The sequence below is a fragment of the Megalops cyprinoides genome, chromosome 21 (assembly GCF_013368585.1).
Source record: "Megalops cyprinoides isolate fMegCyp1 chromosome 21, fMegCyp1.pri, whole genome shotgun sequence".
Classification (NCBI taxonomy): domain Eukaryota; kingdom Metazoa; phylum Chordata; class Actinopteri; order Elopiformes; family Megalopidae; genus Megalops; species Megalops cyprinoides.
In genome coordinates, this window is record NC_050603.1 from 717824 (window position 1) to 735566 (window position 17743).

The window sequence follows — 17743 nt, forward strand, 5'->3', positions numbered from 1 at the left end:
GCAAATCTGATAGAGGACGAAAGCTTCCGTCTCCACACGCACCGCAATCCCAGGGTGCCCTTCTTCTGCTGTCCCGCATCGGTGTTCTGCGTGTGACCTCGCGGCTCGGCCTCGGCTGCCCCCAGCACCTGCTCAGCTCGTGGTCAGTGGAAACCCCCCCCCCGACCATGTACCTCACACTCCCTCAAAGGGGTCCAGTCTTATGTCTAAAATCATGACAGTAGCCACTGTTCCACTAGCATGTCAACTAAGCAGTCTTTCCACGCCTAGCTAGCTAATGTGTTAATGCAGTTTTGCATTAGAAAAACTCAGGAAGCCAGACAGCACAGTGCATCCTCTAAGTAGCTTGCTAGGTCAGTAGCAGGTGTTACATTTTCCCCAATTTTAGCAACATCAGATTTCAGAACTCTTAACATGTATCACATTGTTATCAGTGTGGATACTCAATTTACAAAAAGAAAAAGTGCAAGCTAAAATAATGTATATTGTGGACAACTTTCACTTTTTGATCATTTGAAAGCACATGGACTGCAGCTGATAGCGAAGATGCCTGCCGTTGTGCCCTGTGTTAGCACGTTAGCCACGTGCTTCTGACACCTGTGCAGAATCTGACAGAATTGCATCCTTATTGTGTCCACCAGTGACAAGCAGTCAGATTTTGTCACAGAACATTGAGTAACATCATTTAAAATCTCTGATCAGCAGATGTCAAAAAGCACAAAAGGACAAATAAGCGGGCAGACTTTCCACGCGCTCACAGCCAATCAGACACCGTTATTTTCAACGGACATCTCCCCTGGCCACACCCTCATGCCCAGGGGGAGGGACACTTTACCAAAGCAAATGACATTTATTGTGCTTTAAAACTAACAATGTACACAAACCATCTTATTTTTTCATTAATAAATTAAGTTTTGGATATCTGCAGATTCAAAATTTAAGGAAATAGCATGAGATTAGAACACTTATAAAAATATGAATTTGTACACTACAGTGCATATCACAAATTCAAGGATTCATTAAAGAAACCACAAAAGTTTCTATATCAACACAGTAAGGTCACTTATCTGCTAATGTTAAATTGTTATCCCCAGAGAATACAGAGATCTAAACCCTATCTAAAGCCACAGGTTGATGTCAGACAGTGGTCGATACTGAAGTAGAATAAGCTTCCCACCAGGGGGCAACACCGCTCCCACGGTTAGCATCCGATGAGCCTTTTCAGGCAAGCTGGTGAATTCTGCTGCTGATCTTCCAGTGGTGTCCGGTAACATACTGTCTGCTTCTGCCATCTCTCATGATCACACCCACATTTCCTCCTCCACAACAACAGAATCACCAGCCAAACCACAAGAAAACCAATCATACTCACCAGAGATACAAACTGGCCAGACCTGGGCAAAATAGGACGTGCATTTCACAGAGGTGTTCATGGGAGTTGAAGTCCACAGCCATTTTAAAGTACACATTAGCCTGTTCGCTTTGTATTTCACTCCCCACCAGTATGTTAGCCACTGACCTCAGGATCAGCCCATGCATCCCCAGTCTCACCCCCCACCATCCTCTACTGAGAGGCGGAGACTCTGCAGCAGAGCCAATCACAGCTGCAACACGCACACAAAGTATACTCTATGTTGAAATACAATCTATTTTTTGAATCACTTTTTAACCTTTAACTTCAGACTCCAGTGTTTTCAAACAGCCTTCTCGGGGCCTATAATATTCAACTTCTTTTGCTTTGAACTCCCAGGTATTTTTTTTTTCAGATTTGTTTGCTTTGTAAAGCTCTAGGCCAGAATGCCGAATGTCAGCACACCAGTGCAGTGGTCCAGCACCCGCCTACAACGTAAAGATAATCTCACCATTTACAGAAGTTTACAGTCGCCCCTCTCTGGCCTGTGGTCCGCAGAGGGCTCAACCAGGGGGCTCAGAGAGGAGATGAGCTGATGCAGTTCCGAGTCAGAGGTCAGTGCTTCTTGTCCTTTTTCCTCTTGTCGCGGCGTGGTTGGGGGGGGCCACGCCCACGTGGGAGGACTGACACCTGTCCGTCAGGGCCACAGTGCAGGCTGTACTGGGCGGGGCTGAGGGGCCGGCCCTGCGGGTCGCGGAGGCGGGACAGCACATCGCGCGACAGCTGGTCCAGCCGCTGCGTGAGCACGCCAAGCGCCTTGGCGTTGTGGGCGTGGTCTCGCAGCAGGCCGTCTCGCTGCCGGCCCAGCCTCCGCACCTCCTCCTCCAGCTCGCTGATCACCTCCAGCTTGCGTTTCCGGCAGTTTCGCGCCGCCAGCTTGTTCTTCCCGCGCCGCCTAATGTCCCGCAGCAGGGCCACCTGCGCCCCCGTCAGGCCCCGTCCCCCCAGCAGCTCCAGGAAGTCCTCCACAGGCATGCTGACGATCTCCGGCACCGACACCGGGATGCAGAGTGCCCGCGCACGCTGCTCATCCCGGCTCAGCTCCTCCTCCTCCTCCTCCTCCTCCTCACTCACCGCCTCCTTCTTCACCTCCCTCAGGGGAGCGGCGCCCCGCCCACAGCCGGCCCCGCTCCGTGGCGGCGCAGGGTAGGTGTGGTCATGCCGCACTGCCTCGGCCAGGTGCATGGAGCAGGCGGGCGGCTCGGTGTCGCTGCTGTACCCCACGGCGCCTTCGTCCTCACAGGACACCTCGGAGGGTCCAGGGGAGGCCACGCTGCGGGAGCCGGAGCCCAGAGACAGCCCCGAATCCGAGTCCCGCTCCTCCAGCGAGGCCACGCCCTCCAGGCCCAGCCCCAGCAGGTTGATCTGTTCGAACACCGCCTCGTCCAGGAAGCCCGACATGCCCCCACGGGACGTCCCATTCCCCGTACCGTTCTCCGCCCCGCCAAACAGCTGCACGGCCAGGTCAGCCCCGTCCAGCGCCGGGTACGAGTGCGAGGAGTTGGAGGACTCCAGCCGGAGCATGCGGCGCTGCTCCAGGCCCCGGCCGGCCCCACCCCCTATCACCATGGCGTCCTGCAGACTCACGTCCTGGCTGAGCGCGGAGCTGATGTCCACGCCCAGGTCCGCAGCCCGCGGCACAACGTCCAGGTCCAAATCCTGGGAGACAGAGACATAAATGCAACATTTCATCAACTACTTCACATGGCGTTTTATTCACCACACCCAGAGTGACCACCATGATCCCACACCGTCAATCTACAGACAAGTGCTTCCTCTCAGTCCTCGCAAACAGACTCAGTGCCACTGCGTCTCTGACTCACGTCCAGGCCTGGGAGAGACAGGAAGTCCTGCCAGCGCTGGTCTATGTCTCCGGTGGGGAAGACCTGGGCTTCAGGGCTGGACAGCGAATCACCCAGCAGTACCACGCCGTTGCCAGGGAGACCCTGCAACACAGAAACACAGTGCTACAGGAACCGTTTCAGGGTAAAGGCTCTGAGATCACCTCAGATTGGCTGGCTGGATGACTGACTGCTTATCAGATCAGTCAGCCAGCCAGTCATCAGCCAATTAAATCAGACAACCAGTCAATCATCCAGCCAGCCAGCCAGTCAATCAGTCAGTGAATGATGAAGTAAAATCATGCTGACCAGAACACTTTTTAAAAAAACTGGCCTTTGGTTGGAGTTATTTGACTTCAAAGTTAATCATCTGTAAAGTTTATTGGACAAAACTGAAAAGGTGGGCTTGGAAAATCACCCCAGACCTGCCTGAATTAGAAATAAAAGGTTGGTTAAATTTTAAACTCTGGCAAATGTTTATGTCATCTGGGTTATGCTGAATATTTTCAATGCCATGTGACACAATTGCCCAATAACATTCATTCTAGCTTGCCCTTATCAAATTACAGTTATTAAACGTATAGATATTTTATCAATACCATTATATTATATATTGATAATGCCTAAAGGGTTGTCAGTGCAGGATAACAGCACTGGGCAGCAGTGTGGAGCAGTGGGAGATACACTGGAGAGATGCCCCACAGGCAGCAGTGTGGAGCAGTGGGAGATACACTGGAGAGATGCCCCACAGGCAGCAGTGTGGAGCAGTGGGAGATACACTGGAGAGATGCCTCACAGGCAGCAGTGTGGAGCAGTGGGAGATACACTGGAGAGATGCCCCACAGGCAGCAGTGTGGAGCAGTGGGAGATACACTGGAGAGATGCCCCACAGGCAGCAGTGTGGAGCAGTGGGAGATGCACTGGGTGCCTCACAGGCAGCAGTGTGGAGCAGTGGGAGATGCACTGGAGAGATGCCCCACAGGCAGCAGTGTGGAGCAGTGGGAGATACACTGGAGAGATGCCCCACAGGCAGCAGTGTGGAGCAGTGGGAGATGCACTGGGTGCCTCACAGGCAGCAGGCTCTGCTGGGAGTGTGAGCTGCTGCTGCACCTCTGAGCACCGTGCTCAGGCTGGACACCGTTGGTGAATACGCAGCCCGTATGCACAGCAAGAGGAATGACTGAGTTCTGCTGCACAGGCTGGGGGTGTGAGGATGAAGGCGTAGCCACGTGGAGGGGGCGTACCTCAGAGCCCAGGGCGGAGTCTGTGAGCATGGGCGTGTCTGCGCTGACCCCCCCTTCCGCTGCTGCAGGTCTGTCCTCCACTCTCCGCCTGGCAGCCCCCACCGCCTCAGCATCCTGTGGGGGGCGGAGGAGAGACAGGCGTCACACACATCTCTGATAACATCCTCTCCTCTCTTCTGGAACGCTGGCACTTAAAGTTCCCACTGTTAAGGTAACCCCACAGGCCCAAAATCCTCTCTTCACCCCTGTTTGTGTCTTCATTTCTGAGATGTGGGTGTGGAGGTGAGCTAGGAGACTGCAGCTGGGCAGGTAACCACAGGCTTCCAGGTGTGATTCAAGGTGTGTCACTTCTATTGCACTCTTAAGCAATGCACTCACCTCAAATGAACAAATAGCAGCTACACACATGAACAGTAAATATTTGGAAGTTACCCTGAAATGATGGGTAAAAATAAAATGCTGTGTGTGTGCTGTGTGTGTGTGTGTGTGTGTGTGTGTGTGTGTGTGTGAGAAAGAGAGCGAGAGATTTAGAGGATGTCAAAGACGAATTACTTTAACAATGAGAGCTTCAATGAGACTCTGTCCCTCTGTATGGAGAAATACAATCAGTATCTTTTGTTTCTTTAACACAGGAGGAATAAAATTCATGACCTGCTGATCATTTTACACTCCAGAAAGATCTGCTTCAGCTTGTACTTAATGACTGGAGTGTTTGAAATAGGCTTCTGCATGTACAGGTTATACGCTTTGCTGCCTGTTACATAATTTAAATGTCACTAAGCATTTACATACAAGTCACCGATTTCAGTTTGTCTTCAAGGGAATATAACAACTCCTGGAGTGCTGTTCCAACTGCTCCTGTCAGCATTTCATAAAATGCAGTCATTAACACTTTCTCTGTCAAAGCACACGAGATAAGTTTAAGACAATACGAGTAATTAATTTGTCTTTCAGAAACAAAACTTTACCAAACAATTACATTCTGTTATTTTTTCCCTGGATACACTTTAATTCATCAAATCAGGGTCAAAAACACAATCATTCAACTCAACTCAATAAATGTAAAAAGTAAATTAAGAATATTATTTATCCTAGTGTGAAAGAGTGAGAAGAATGTGAGTATGTGACAAACTTGAATGAAGCATGTTGACATACCACAATCAGGATGTTATGCATAAACAGGTAAATAAAATATAATATATAATATACATAATCCATGACTTCTCTCTGCAGAGCCCAGGCTGTCCTGTGGCGTGTGCTGTAGTGAGACAGTTAGCTCTCTAACTGGAAAAACAGGCTGCAGCAGAGGTCGGGGCGCGGAGACGCTTCTGAAGCGGGCGCTGCTCTGCTCTGCCTGTTCGCCTGTGGGTTTCCACGGCTCCCTGTTTGGAGAGATTCCAGCGCAAAAGGCTTCTGCGATGTGGTAATGATGCTTTCAGAAAGTGCAGAGCAGTTACAGCCTGTACTAACACTGGGTCTCTGAACACCCCAATCTGCCAGCAGAGACTCCACACCATACCCACAGAAAACCTCGTTACTCGATGGTATGTGTGAGATCTTGTCATTTGATCTTCCTAAATTTGTCAAACAAAGGGGGGTTGATAGGTTACTAGCATCTGTACTAGTGATTATTCTCAGTCTTTATGAATATCATAATCAGCAAGAGGGCTAAAGGAACGTGTTTTGGTTTACTGTCCAGTGAAAGAGGAGTCATTAAAAAACGCAGCAGCACGAGCCGTAGGTGATCCCTGTTCCACGGACGTGATCGAATACCTAAAACCATGTCCTGCAAAGACGGAGGCTGCCTCCAGCCAGAGATGGGGCATGTGTCGTTGCCAAGGTGATCGTTTTTACAACAGGTGCTCAGGACAGACTTCAATTCTTTTGTGTATGCCCCAGAGGACCTGACAAGAGCGTCTCTTAGCCAACTCTAAAGTCACTTTGTACTGGAACTTTTGGGGGGGTTCACATCCAGGACCGTTAGCAGTGACTGTCAAAACTACCTGAACTAAGACAAAGCAAGGATTTACTGAAAGCTGTTTCTTCCGCAAACTTCCTTTTTTTCCAGGAGTGTCAGAACTACATGCGCACGGCCCTGTAACCTCTGTGACACGCAGGGCCGACACACAATAGGCTGTGCGGAAAAAACGCGTGCAATCGATCCGAGACATCCGCATAGCTACAGCACCGCTGCGCACGGGAATAATGTTCGTATAATAACCATATGGGTGAAGCACGCATAAAACAATGTTCCTCAGTTCACACATTCAGCCAGCTGCGTGGATAGCAGTTTGACTCGATCCATTTCGAGAAGAGAAAGTGAAAGCTAGTAGGCTAGCTTCGAAGTGAAATCACCGAAAATGTTACAAACGTTACCTACTCTGAAGTACTCACGGCTTATGACAGAAGACTGCCACTTGACTTTATAATTATGCTGCGTCTGAAACATACGGATCATGAGGTTTGATGATCGACAGGCGACACTGTTCGCTAGCTACCTCTTTGGACAGCTCGCCGGGGCACGGCCCTGTGCCCGTCTCCGGAGCCGCAGGCTGGCTGTCATTTTCAAGGTGTCGTCTGCAGTAGAAGAGGCAGCTGTCGTCGTCCTCCACATCGCTGTGGTTGCTGCTGTCGCCATCGGCACCGCTGCTGTTCTGGGTTTGGTTCGGTTCGGCCGGTTCCGACTCTGCAGGAACCAGGTGCACCAGCCACGCGCTCAGCTGCGTGGGGAAGCGCGGGGAGCCCAGCGCACGCACCTCATTCAGCAGCCTCCTGCTCAAGAAATAGCTGTCCAAATCCGGACATTTCGGATGCAAACTATTACCGTCCAAAGTGTCCCTTAAAATATGAAAAGGTGTCTGTATGTACGCCGAACTCGGCCCAACATTCGTCTCTAAGAGTGGTGAGAGATAGCCGTTCAAGTATGTATCGACATCCACGCGAACACCAATTAAACTTAACAGAATCGTAAACTGAATAAGTCCCTCTGTGAAGTATTTCTTCATGTGTAGCATCTTAAACTACAATAAAAATACAGACGATAAAAATACAACCTGTCAGCCTCTCTTTCTCTTAAACAAAGACCAACCCGGACAAAAGACCACGCTCCTCTGAATCAGACAAAGAGAACAGCCCCAACCGGCAAAAATGTCAGAGCGGCTACCGGCTTAATGCAAGTTCCGAGCTCAAACATGCTTTTTACAAGCGCGATGCTACAGCCCGTGTGCGAGGTGGTTCCCTCTTGTTAGCCTCCTGTCCAAGTTAAGCGATAAAGCGAATTAATATCAGTCTTGCTTTCTCTTTTTAACTAAATTTCCTGGACCTCTCGAGCATGTCCCTCTCCCTGCACTATGGGGAGGAGACTGATGGAGAGATTTGCATAATACAAAACGACAGCCGGCGGCCACAACTTGCACTATTACGTCACTGTAAAGCACTAGATTCTTATTGGCGAGAATGTACCATGTGACAAGAATATCCAATAGAAATTGAGCGCGATGAGGGTGCGCTGCGTTCTAAATTTCACCGAGTTTCATCTGACAGCAGGTGGAGAATTTGGTGTTTTTTGTAGCTGGGCGGTTTTCGGGGCGGCAAGCAGAGTCGTGACAGTATTTCGTGAAAAGCACATTCGTGCCCCTGAAGTGACAGCAGATGACTTGTCTAAACACATAATCATTTTTAAATAGTGAATACCTTCTGGCCCCAAGCTCTCCCCGCGGATCTGTCTCTTTTTAACATAACGGCCGGAAAGGAACAGGGAATGGTTGAGCCGATCCTGGACCTGTTTTGAAGGCAGAAAGTATTGGTGTATCAGAAAAAAGTGTTTTGCCGTCGTTTTAACGTGGTATTTAGGATCATTGACGTGAGAAACAGCAACAATAGAATGACATATTTACACTTTAATCAAAAACCAACATTAAAATTTAACAGACACCCCAGAGATGACACTATTTTTGGCTCGATGTTCACAGCCTCTGGTCACGGTTGGCACCTTCAGGTTAAACAAACACAGAGCTGGTCCGAATGCGGTCAGACGTGGCAGTGGGTTATCCCGTGTGGGTTATCCCGTGTGGGTTATCCCGTCCGGGTGGCGGCAGTTTGTCAGTTTAAATGTGTTTGTGGCTCTTGCACTGGCTGCTGCTTTGCTAAAAGGGCCCAGCAGCTGAGTTTGTACCCCTGTGCTTGCAGGTCTGATTCCCAGGTGGGGCGCTGCGGCTGCGCCCTGGAGCAGGTAATTATCCCGCAGGACAGAATGTAAGCTATGCAAGCGGCCCTCGGTGCCGCCGTGTGCAGGGCAGAGAACTACGCAGAAGTATGACACAGCGTGGCCTGGATTCAGCATACAGCCCTGTTTCTGCCTCATCTGATAAAGTGCCGATAAAGTGCTGACAGTGTTCCCTCAGCCAAAGGGGTGTCAGGTTTGGGCGGGAGGGCGACAGTGGGGCAGAGAGGCAGTACTGTGAAGGGTTAAAATCATAGAGAGAAAACAAGCACTTAACTCAGAATAGTTTCCAGAGGTAACGAAATTGCAAGAACTGCTTTTTACACTTCAGACTCATAAGATATCAAGTCCTTTCTGCATCTGTGCTTCCAGCAAAATATGTTTAATGGCAGAAAACTGGATAGTCAGTCCATCTAGACTCACCATTCTGCCTGTAATTACATTACATTACATCATGTAGTAGACGCTCTTACCCAGAGCCAAATCAGTGTATCACCACACTAAGAGTAGTTATCGAGAAGTATTACAAGACATCAGTAAGATACTGAGTTAAGTAATCTAAAGCATCTCCAGTGCTGTGTCAAGCCTGGTCTGCAACACTCTCAGGGTCTCTGGCTCCACTGCGAGTCCTGCTAAGCTATTCTGTCACTTAAGGGAAATTAAACTTTACATTTACTGAAGTCCACCTCTGTTCTGTTGTTCTGCTGTCAGAAGTCATCTTGAAACCGGTCCTGTAGCCTGCTTTAGTAGTGCACTTTAAGACGTCCTGTAGCCTGCTTCAGTAATGCCCTTTAATACTGTATTCAAGCCCATGTGTGTCATTATGCTAATGATGCTAATGGGACCTTGAACCTGGATGGTGGCAGTTGGGTTGCTTGTCATTTATTTACTTTTAAATTACTTTAATTACTTTCCTCCAATAATGAACTTAATACACAACTATAACTGTCCTGTCACAGAAGGCAGGTGGTACCAGCAGGTGAGAGTAAACACTGTTTTTTATTACTTCAGTTCACAGCTCTTCTGCACTCACCTGAACACCTGACCTGGCACTACCACCTACAGCAATTTCCTATATCTTAACTCTGATACCCTTAAAAAATTCAAATGTATGGTTACATGCACTTACATCTCTACTAGCGAGCTTGTACCTTGTCTGGCCAACTTTTGTAATCTGGTCATGCAGCGCTTTCAATATTGCTGGCTCCTTGCGTGGCTATTTGCTTGCACTCGGCCTCATTTGTAAGCGGCTTTGGATAAAAGCCAAATGGATAAATTAAATGTAAATGCACTTACTGTTGGAATTTTGCAAAGGAAGGTCCACTGATCTGGGAAGGAAAAGGTTCACAGATCTGACCGTTCTGCACGGGGGCAGCGCAGAGCTCTCAGCACAGGCTCTGGGAGCGGTCCAGCAGTGGCTGGTGCACATTATCTGCACCGACCTGCTTCTGCAGAACATGCTCAGTGAAAACACTCATCTGCAATCTGCACACAGATGTGTTGACAGAGCGCATGTAAAAGAGACATATATTACAGCATGTTAGCAAAAATGCCATGCTGCTATAGTACAATAGTAAGGACTTAAAAATAACATTTTCAATCATAGCATTAACCCAGCTCATAATGCATTTTTTTTTTGCATACATATAATCGTCCAAAGAGCAGTCCTGGGGTTTGGGAGCGAGGTGTGTGTGTGCACGTGTGTGTGAGTGTGTAAGTGTGTGTGAGAGTGTATGTGTAAGTGTGTGAGAGAGTGTGTGTGTGTGCGTGAGAGTGTGTGTGTGTGTGTATGTGTGTAAGTGTAAGTGTGTGTGTGTATGTGTGTAAGTGTAAGTGTGTGTGCATGTGTTTGTTTTCAGTAACATCCATCTGCTGTCCTTCATGTGCAGCATTCATGTAAACATTGTACCTGCCTATACTACCCTGTCTAATAACTACAGCAAATACCATGAAATTTCACCACAGTGGATACAGTTTTGACGGTACTGCATCATTATACAAGTGCATGTGGTTACTTTTATTAATGTTTGGTGGTAGCAGAAACTCTGATTCCATTTTTCTAATGTCAAAACTAATTTAACGTTTCAGAGTCGTGAGTTTAATGCATGAACTTAATGCTGGGGTTGCATTGCTGGTGTGAGTATGGCGTTGCAGTCGTTCGTTCCTGGATGCCTTGTTTGAGACGAAAGGAAGGTTAAGCCTCGAAGGGTGTGTCGGTACTGCGGGTTTGTCCGCGCAGGTTTCAGGCTCACACACTCCGGGGCCTGCAGACGCCAGGTACTCACCCGTCTGCCGTGACCTTCGACCCCAACCTTCACCGACCAATCAAAGACTGGGTCGTTTCTAACCCAGAATTTCCACGTCGGCAAGAAGGCAAATGGCAGAATTGAAAGTTTTCTCCGGAGACGATCGTGCAGGTGAAGCCGTGTGGTGGAAGATGGTAAAAGCTTGCAGTTCCGTGAGCATGTTGTGCGTGGGATCCGTGATTAATCTCTGCTCTGGAGGAAGGCTAGTTTGCTAGCTAGCTGTATGGCTAAGTAGGTTGTATAAAGGACAGGATGCCTGTGTTAAATGGCACACTAGCTAACCGTGACTCTTTGCAATGAAAGCGACTTTTCGTTCTGTTGTTAATGTTTTAAGAAGACACCGCATTTAGACAGCTGTATAATTTGAAAAAGTACCTCTTGCTGCGCCAGCGTAAATTGCTTGTTGCCTGTGTCAGTTTTGTTGCTGCAACGTTAGCTAACTGATAAAGTTAGACTGGTAGCTTTGCTAACTAGCTAGCTAATATTGAAGATCACTGTAGGGTAGTTATTGAGTGAGCAAATGAAAACTGTATTATTTTACGACAGACTGTATTTCATGTTTTACTAAAATGAGTCCCTAATTTCTGGAAAAATGTCCTAGATAGGAGATTGAATGACACTTGACAGTTGTGGCACTGCTGTAAGTTATGAATAAAAGACAACAGGTCAGGATCTCTCTGTATATCACAGCTTATTCTTACTTCAAAACTATGTATCCGTGTGTAGTTTGTCGCCATTTTTGGAGTACGTCTTTAATTGTCTTCCATTTGAATCCCGTAATGTGACGGCTTTGTTGACTTAATGAAGCCTTTGCATGGCGTTGAGCAACGCTCAGGAGGGATCGCTTTCTGAATGCAAAGTTCTGTAACACGTGGACTCTGCATACTATGGAAGTCAGTGCACTACAGAACTTTGTTTTCAGAGACGCAGAGACGCAGGGACGCCCGGGAGACCCTCCGCCAAACACCGACTGCACACCGGGACAAGGAATTTCTCATGTGTGAAACAGCCGAGTGAACTGGTCTGTACTCGATTTTGAAAAGACTGCACATCCTTTTGAGACAAACTCGACAGGAACCTTGGGATTATAGGATATTACAAGATGTTACCGATATAACGTTTTCCAAAAGGTACAAGTTGTCTTTTCACATACGTTGCTATTTTTATTGTGTATTCACAATTGCTTTCTTGTAAATGAATTTGTGTCAAAGTTCTATATTCATGTAACATAAATAAAAGTTTATTTTCTAAGTCGTGCAAAGTCTATATATTTCTGCATTTATTTTGGTGGTCCAGGATACAGGCTAATCCTAAACCGAACTTTGTTTACTTTCTTGAAAATGAGTACGGTATCGGATTGTTAAATGTTCAGGCTTATTGCTCGTGATTTTCGAGAAAGAATTCTATAAAGTATGATGTGGGTATAGCGCCCTCTGCTGTTCGTAGACTAAGCTCCGCGCCCCCTTCAAACGACATTGATTAAAAAAACGAGTCCCGCTGTCAGTATATTGCATTCATAAACATTTAATTAAATTACCAAGCTTGTAGACAAGGGTCATGTTTTATCTGTGAAATCGATATGAAAACGAACCGTCATACCGGTCACATTTCCTGCTTTTGCTTTGGCCATGGCTGCACGGACCTGTTGTGACCATAAACTAGGCTTAGACGCGAGATCAGACCTTAAAATCACAGTGCATTGCGTCCTTGGGAAATGTTAAAAAATTAAAATATATTTCATTTTATTTTTATTGTGGATTTTTAAGAAAAAAAGAATTAAAACTATTAATAAATCTCAATCCTTAAGATATAAATATCTACTCTGCATTATCTGTAAATATTTAGAGTCCAGCTACTGAGTAACACTTTTTAAATCCTCAGCTCTTCTGGCTGTAACGTTTCCTTCCCTCCAATGGTTCAGTTCTATGTTACAGTGGAATGATGTCATTAAACCCCCTGCCCACTGTGGGGCTGGTGAGGCCTTTCTCCTGTCAGCGGCTGGAGGATCCACTCCTTTCTCTGCTGTATGTTTCACTTCTAACGGTGCCTGCCTGGTACAGTTAAAATCCTCTTCTCTGATTTCTGAGGTGTTCAGGTGGATAACCCATTTTTCCTTTCTGGTGAGAAAAAAAACCTTTCCAATAATGGTATAACTACAATAACAATAACAGACAACTATAAATTATTATTATTGCCATTATTATCACCATCACTATTGTCATCGTTATTATAACAATAATCAATGAGGGTGACATTAAACAGGTGCACAAAGTACTTTATAGGATATAAGCTACAGCCTAAGGCTGGTACACAAAATTAACAGGCCTTCCAGCATCAGGGTTACTCTTGTCTTCCTAGTTAGAGAACAGAGGACTGAAAATATAAAGCAAAAAGCAGGAAGGGATCAAGCGGCTACCACATCTGTTATAGCTCAGAGGATGAGTTTTCAGCTAAAACTTTCAGTTTATCAAAATAAGAGATCAGAGAGCCCCAGATAGCGTAGAATTTACTTGATGATCTTCTTACTCCATATTTTATCTTTTCTACTTTCAAGAAAAGCATCAAGTCACTTAGCCATAGTGATGCCTTTGGCGGGAAAGGTGATTTCCAGTCTATAAGGATTCTCCTGCTAGCTAATAGGGAAGCGACGGCAATGTTATCCTTTTGTTTGTTTTTCATTGGTTGATCACCATCTGGAACACCGAAAATAGCAATAGGAGCACTGGGGTGTACGTCTATGCCCAGAGCCTCGGAAAGTGTATTGAATATAGTAGACCAATAGCCACTCAATTGGGGGCAAGACTAGAACATATGAGTAAGGTCAGCAGGAGCACTGTGACACCAATCACATACTTCATCGACATTGGGGTATAGCTTTGCCAGTCTGGATTTACTGAAGTAAATATGGTGAAGAACCTTATATTGTATTACTCCAAGCCGAGCACAGAAAGTACTCCCGTTAACTCTGTCCGATGCACATTCCCATACACCGTCTGATATCTCCCCCCCAAGCTCTCCTTTCCATACACCGTCTGATATCTCCCCCCAAGCTTTCCTTCCCATACACCGTCTGATATCTCCCCCCCAAGCTCTCCTTCCCATACATCGTCTGATATCTCCCCCCCAAGCTCTCCTTCCCATACACCGTCTGATATCTCCCCCCCAAGCTCTCCTTCCCATACATCGTCTGATATCTCCCCCCAAGCTCTCCTTCTCATACACCGTCTGATATCTCCCCCCCAAGCTCTCCTTTCCGGTTTGTCCTTATCTTGCTAAGTGACACATCTTTGAGGGATACAATAATGTTAAAGACTCTAGATATGAGACCCTTCAAAACAAGTGGGGTTTCAAGGATGGTATCGAGTTCTGAACATGGCGGCATGTCAGGAAAAGCTGGGCGTTATTGAAAACAACGAAAGAGGCTTGAGCTGGGCAGCTTGAATTTTCTAGAGAGATCATTAAAGGTGGCAAAGACACTGTCAATATAGAGATCACTAAATTTTGTGAGACCCAGGCGCCACCAAAGAGAAAAGGCTGAATCTTGTCTGGCTGGGAGAAAGAGGTGGTCATGGCATGTAGGTGCTTGGACTGAAAAACCATCTAGTTTAAAATGTGTGAGGAACTGGAGCCAAATCCTGAGCAGGAAGAACAATGGGGCTGTTGCTACAGTGTGAAGGAGAAAACGGGAGCTTGGAAGTGGGCAGAGCCTGAAGGGAAGATGAGACACATGATCTAGCCTCATTCTGACTTGCCTTGTGTTACTGCTTCTTCTGTTTGACATGCTCATGCTCTGAGACTGTTCAATGTATGTTTTTACTGCCACCAAAGCAAGCAAGTAGGAAATAAAGAGAGAGAGGGGGTATAACCAGATATTATGACATGAACCGGATCGGTTACGTGTGGCAGACATTGGCTCGTGATAACCGTGCCCGGTCACGGCTCGCTCTGCTCCAGGCCAGCCCGGGCGCACGGCGCTCCCCCTGCCGGCTGCTGACTCCAGGTGTTTCTGCAGATTCATCTCACACTCGTTTTTCAGACATGCATGCGGCGGAACGCTGACAACCTCAGGTCTAACCGACTGATTCACAAAGAAGAAGAGGAATTAATATTATGAGAACCAGATTACACATTTTCACATTCACAGTCTAACACTGTCAATCACTACTGCACTTTGAATTGCCAGCGGTGGAAATCCAATTTACGATTTACGGCTCCCTCTGCTGGTGAATACGGGAATGGCGACCCCCCCACCCCAACACACACACACACACACACACACACTCACGAAGCGGTATTTCGCTGATGGCTTCTGCAGTTACAATAGGCTTACTGTTTTACTGCTTTGCATAGCTAGCACTTTGCGGTGCTTTAAATATTCTTTTAAATATTTAATTTGAACACAGTGCAGGATCGATCGTAACCATCGACCCAAAAGTGTGCCCGCATATTTACGACTTCAAATATCTAGTAAAACCTACTTGCCGGACAACATCCGCTGTCCGAGAGGGGGAGGCAGGTGTCTGCATTCTTCATTAAATCATATGCCGTATTACAACATAAAGACTGGCCTTTCTCAATCCAACCGCTTTCTCTTTGCTTGAGGTTATACCCAACTAAATGAATGAATAAAAATGCATTCAGTACCAACCAAAGTTGACAGTCGATGTGTTGTGAGTATATGCGAGATTCCACCAGCAAGATCTGGACATGCGGTGGTTTTAATTGCCAGCGCATTAAGTAGCTCATGAACACCGGACACATCCTAGCATATCTGTTGCTGTAACGAATGTATGTAGCTTGAACTGTGTGATTTTGTTCAATTATATGACAAACTATTTGACTTTTGCAAACATATTCGATATTATTTTCAAATGAAGATAACCTATTTCAAATGGTGTTGGTAAAACTAATCCTTGATGAAATTGTATTATTTTTTTTTTTGGGATGGCAAATACACCATCCGCCAGGTTAGAGGTTCGGCGGAACATACAACCAGAGATACACAGCACCGAGTATGATCATATGATTATCATAATCACAATCATAAAAACTTTTATGATTATGATTGTTGTTGTTAATAATAATAATAAGAAGAAGAATAACGGCACCAACAACAAAATAATAATAATAATAATAATATCGTTGTTGGTACCGTTATTCTTCTTCTTATTATTATTATTATTATCATCGTTGTTGATATCGTTATAATAAGTTATAATAAGACTTATAATAATAATAAGTCTTATTATTATTATTATTATTTAAATATTCACTTGCGTTCACACAAACTGATCATCCTATTTATCTGTTTATTCTACATTGAGCACCCATCTCTTGCCTAGTTTATAACATTAACGATGGTTTATCTGCAACAAATTTTCAAAATATTGCATATTTCTTATCTTAAAAACAATATTATTCAATTCCTCTTACGGTCTACATTTCCAGCTGGAATTGCTGTGTAGCGGCTAACTCCGCCCATCCAATGGGAAATTTCCATAGGACTATTTTGATTGGAGGGTTTTAACTTTCCGGGGTTGGAACTTCCATATAGGGAAAAGGCCGTCACGGGCGTGTCGGAGTGCTTTTTTTCATACACTTGATTTCTATTGGCCCACTGGTAAAATGACATCGTCCGGGAGGTGGAAGATGATTCGACAATGAGAGAGTAACCTCGGAAAGGGCTTTCCCAACCTTTAATGTGATTGGTTTAAACACAATCCACGCCTCAAACTGTTACATAAACATGATCCTTAGAAAAATTCTTGCATGAGCCCGTTCCTTGAGACTCCAAAACAACTTTCAAATGAAAATAATTTTATATATATTACATGTAGCCTTCTGCAACTGATGGAAAAATAAAGTTGGCAGTACAATTAGTGAAAACTATATTCAAAGTATTTTATAAAACATTATTCTTTAAACATTTAAAGTACATAGGCTATATTGTGGTGCCTATAGAGATCCAGTACCAACCCCGCTCAGATGACTGCCTGGTTAAATTGATATTACTCTTATAAAACTCTTTAGATACGGGAACAAAAGCTTTGTCCTTTCTCAAATTATCCTCATCGTGTCATCACAAAGATAAAACGAACACAAAACTGGAAACACCACTTCAGTGCTATTCCTCAGAAAATATTTAAAATTTCACGGAATAATCAGTATATGTTATGAAGCCTATGCTGTCCGAATGCAGGGAGGGTAACTTCAGAACTAAAGCAGGTGCTGGTTTTAGGTTTTTGGCGAGATAACTATAACTGATATAATCTGGTTAATTTTCAAACGTTTAACAGATTGACTTTCATGAGATTATTAGCCCACATATGGATCCACGCTGCTGGCAATGTTAAGCACTAGGAGATCTCCAGCGTTCTGCAGCGTTCATGAACAAACGTTCGTTTCACAATTAATTCTGCTCTCTGAAATCAGAATATATCTTTCATATGCGCAGTTTGGTTAAATCGTAATTTTAAGCGAAACTCTATGTTCTTTTATGGCTTCATTACAGCTTCGATTTTATTCATTTTATCACGCAATACCATTCTCCCACGTTGCAAAATTTATTCCACACTAATAAAACGAAAACAAAGTAATGTAGTTTTGTATGTTTATGGATTGAATGGACTTTGCATTATTGAATGCATACATTTTGTATATTCATAGTCATGTTATTTCGTTTAAATCTGTGCTATTGTTTATCTCATTATGTCCCCCTG

At 45.5% G+C, this 17743-nt stretch overlaps 1 protein-coding gene across 1 annotated transcript; it reads right to left on the reverse strand.

Moving 5' to 3' along the window:
* Positions 1 to 1742: 1742 nt before the first annotated feature.
* Positions 1743 to 7563, reverse strand: nfe2l3 (nuclear factor, erythroid 2-like 3). The gene is made up of 4 exons (XM_036515996.1): positions 6995 to 7563; positions 4497 to 4610; positions 3235 to 3357; positions 1743 to 3070 (listed from the first exon to the last, which is right to left on the reverse strand). The coding sequence occupies exons 1-4, from the start codon at positions 7508 to 7510 to the stop codon at positions 1967 to 1969; spliced, it is 1857 nt and encodes a 618-aa protein (XP_036371889.1). The 5' UTR covers positions 7511 to 7563; the 3' UTR covers positions 1743 to 1966.
* Between the last annotated feature and the right edge of the window lie 10180 nt (positions 7564 to 17743).

Excerpts from the sequence above, each read along its gene's own strand:
- nfe2l3 (XM_036515996.1), bottom strand. The coding sequence starts at position 7,510 with ATGCTACACATGAAGAAATACTTCACAGAGGGACTTATTCAGTTTACG. Across the intron at positions 3,358-4,496 it reads ACTCCGCCCTGGGCTCTGAG|GGTCTCCCTGGCAACGGCGT; the intron begins GTACGCCCCCTC and ends TCTGTGTTGCAG. Across the intron at positions 3,071-3,234 it reads TGTCTCTCCCAGGCCTGGAC|GATTTGGACCTGGACGTTGT; the intron begins GTGAGTCAGAGA and ends TCTGTCTCCCAG.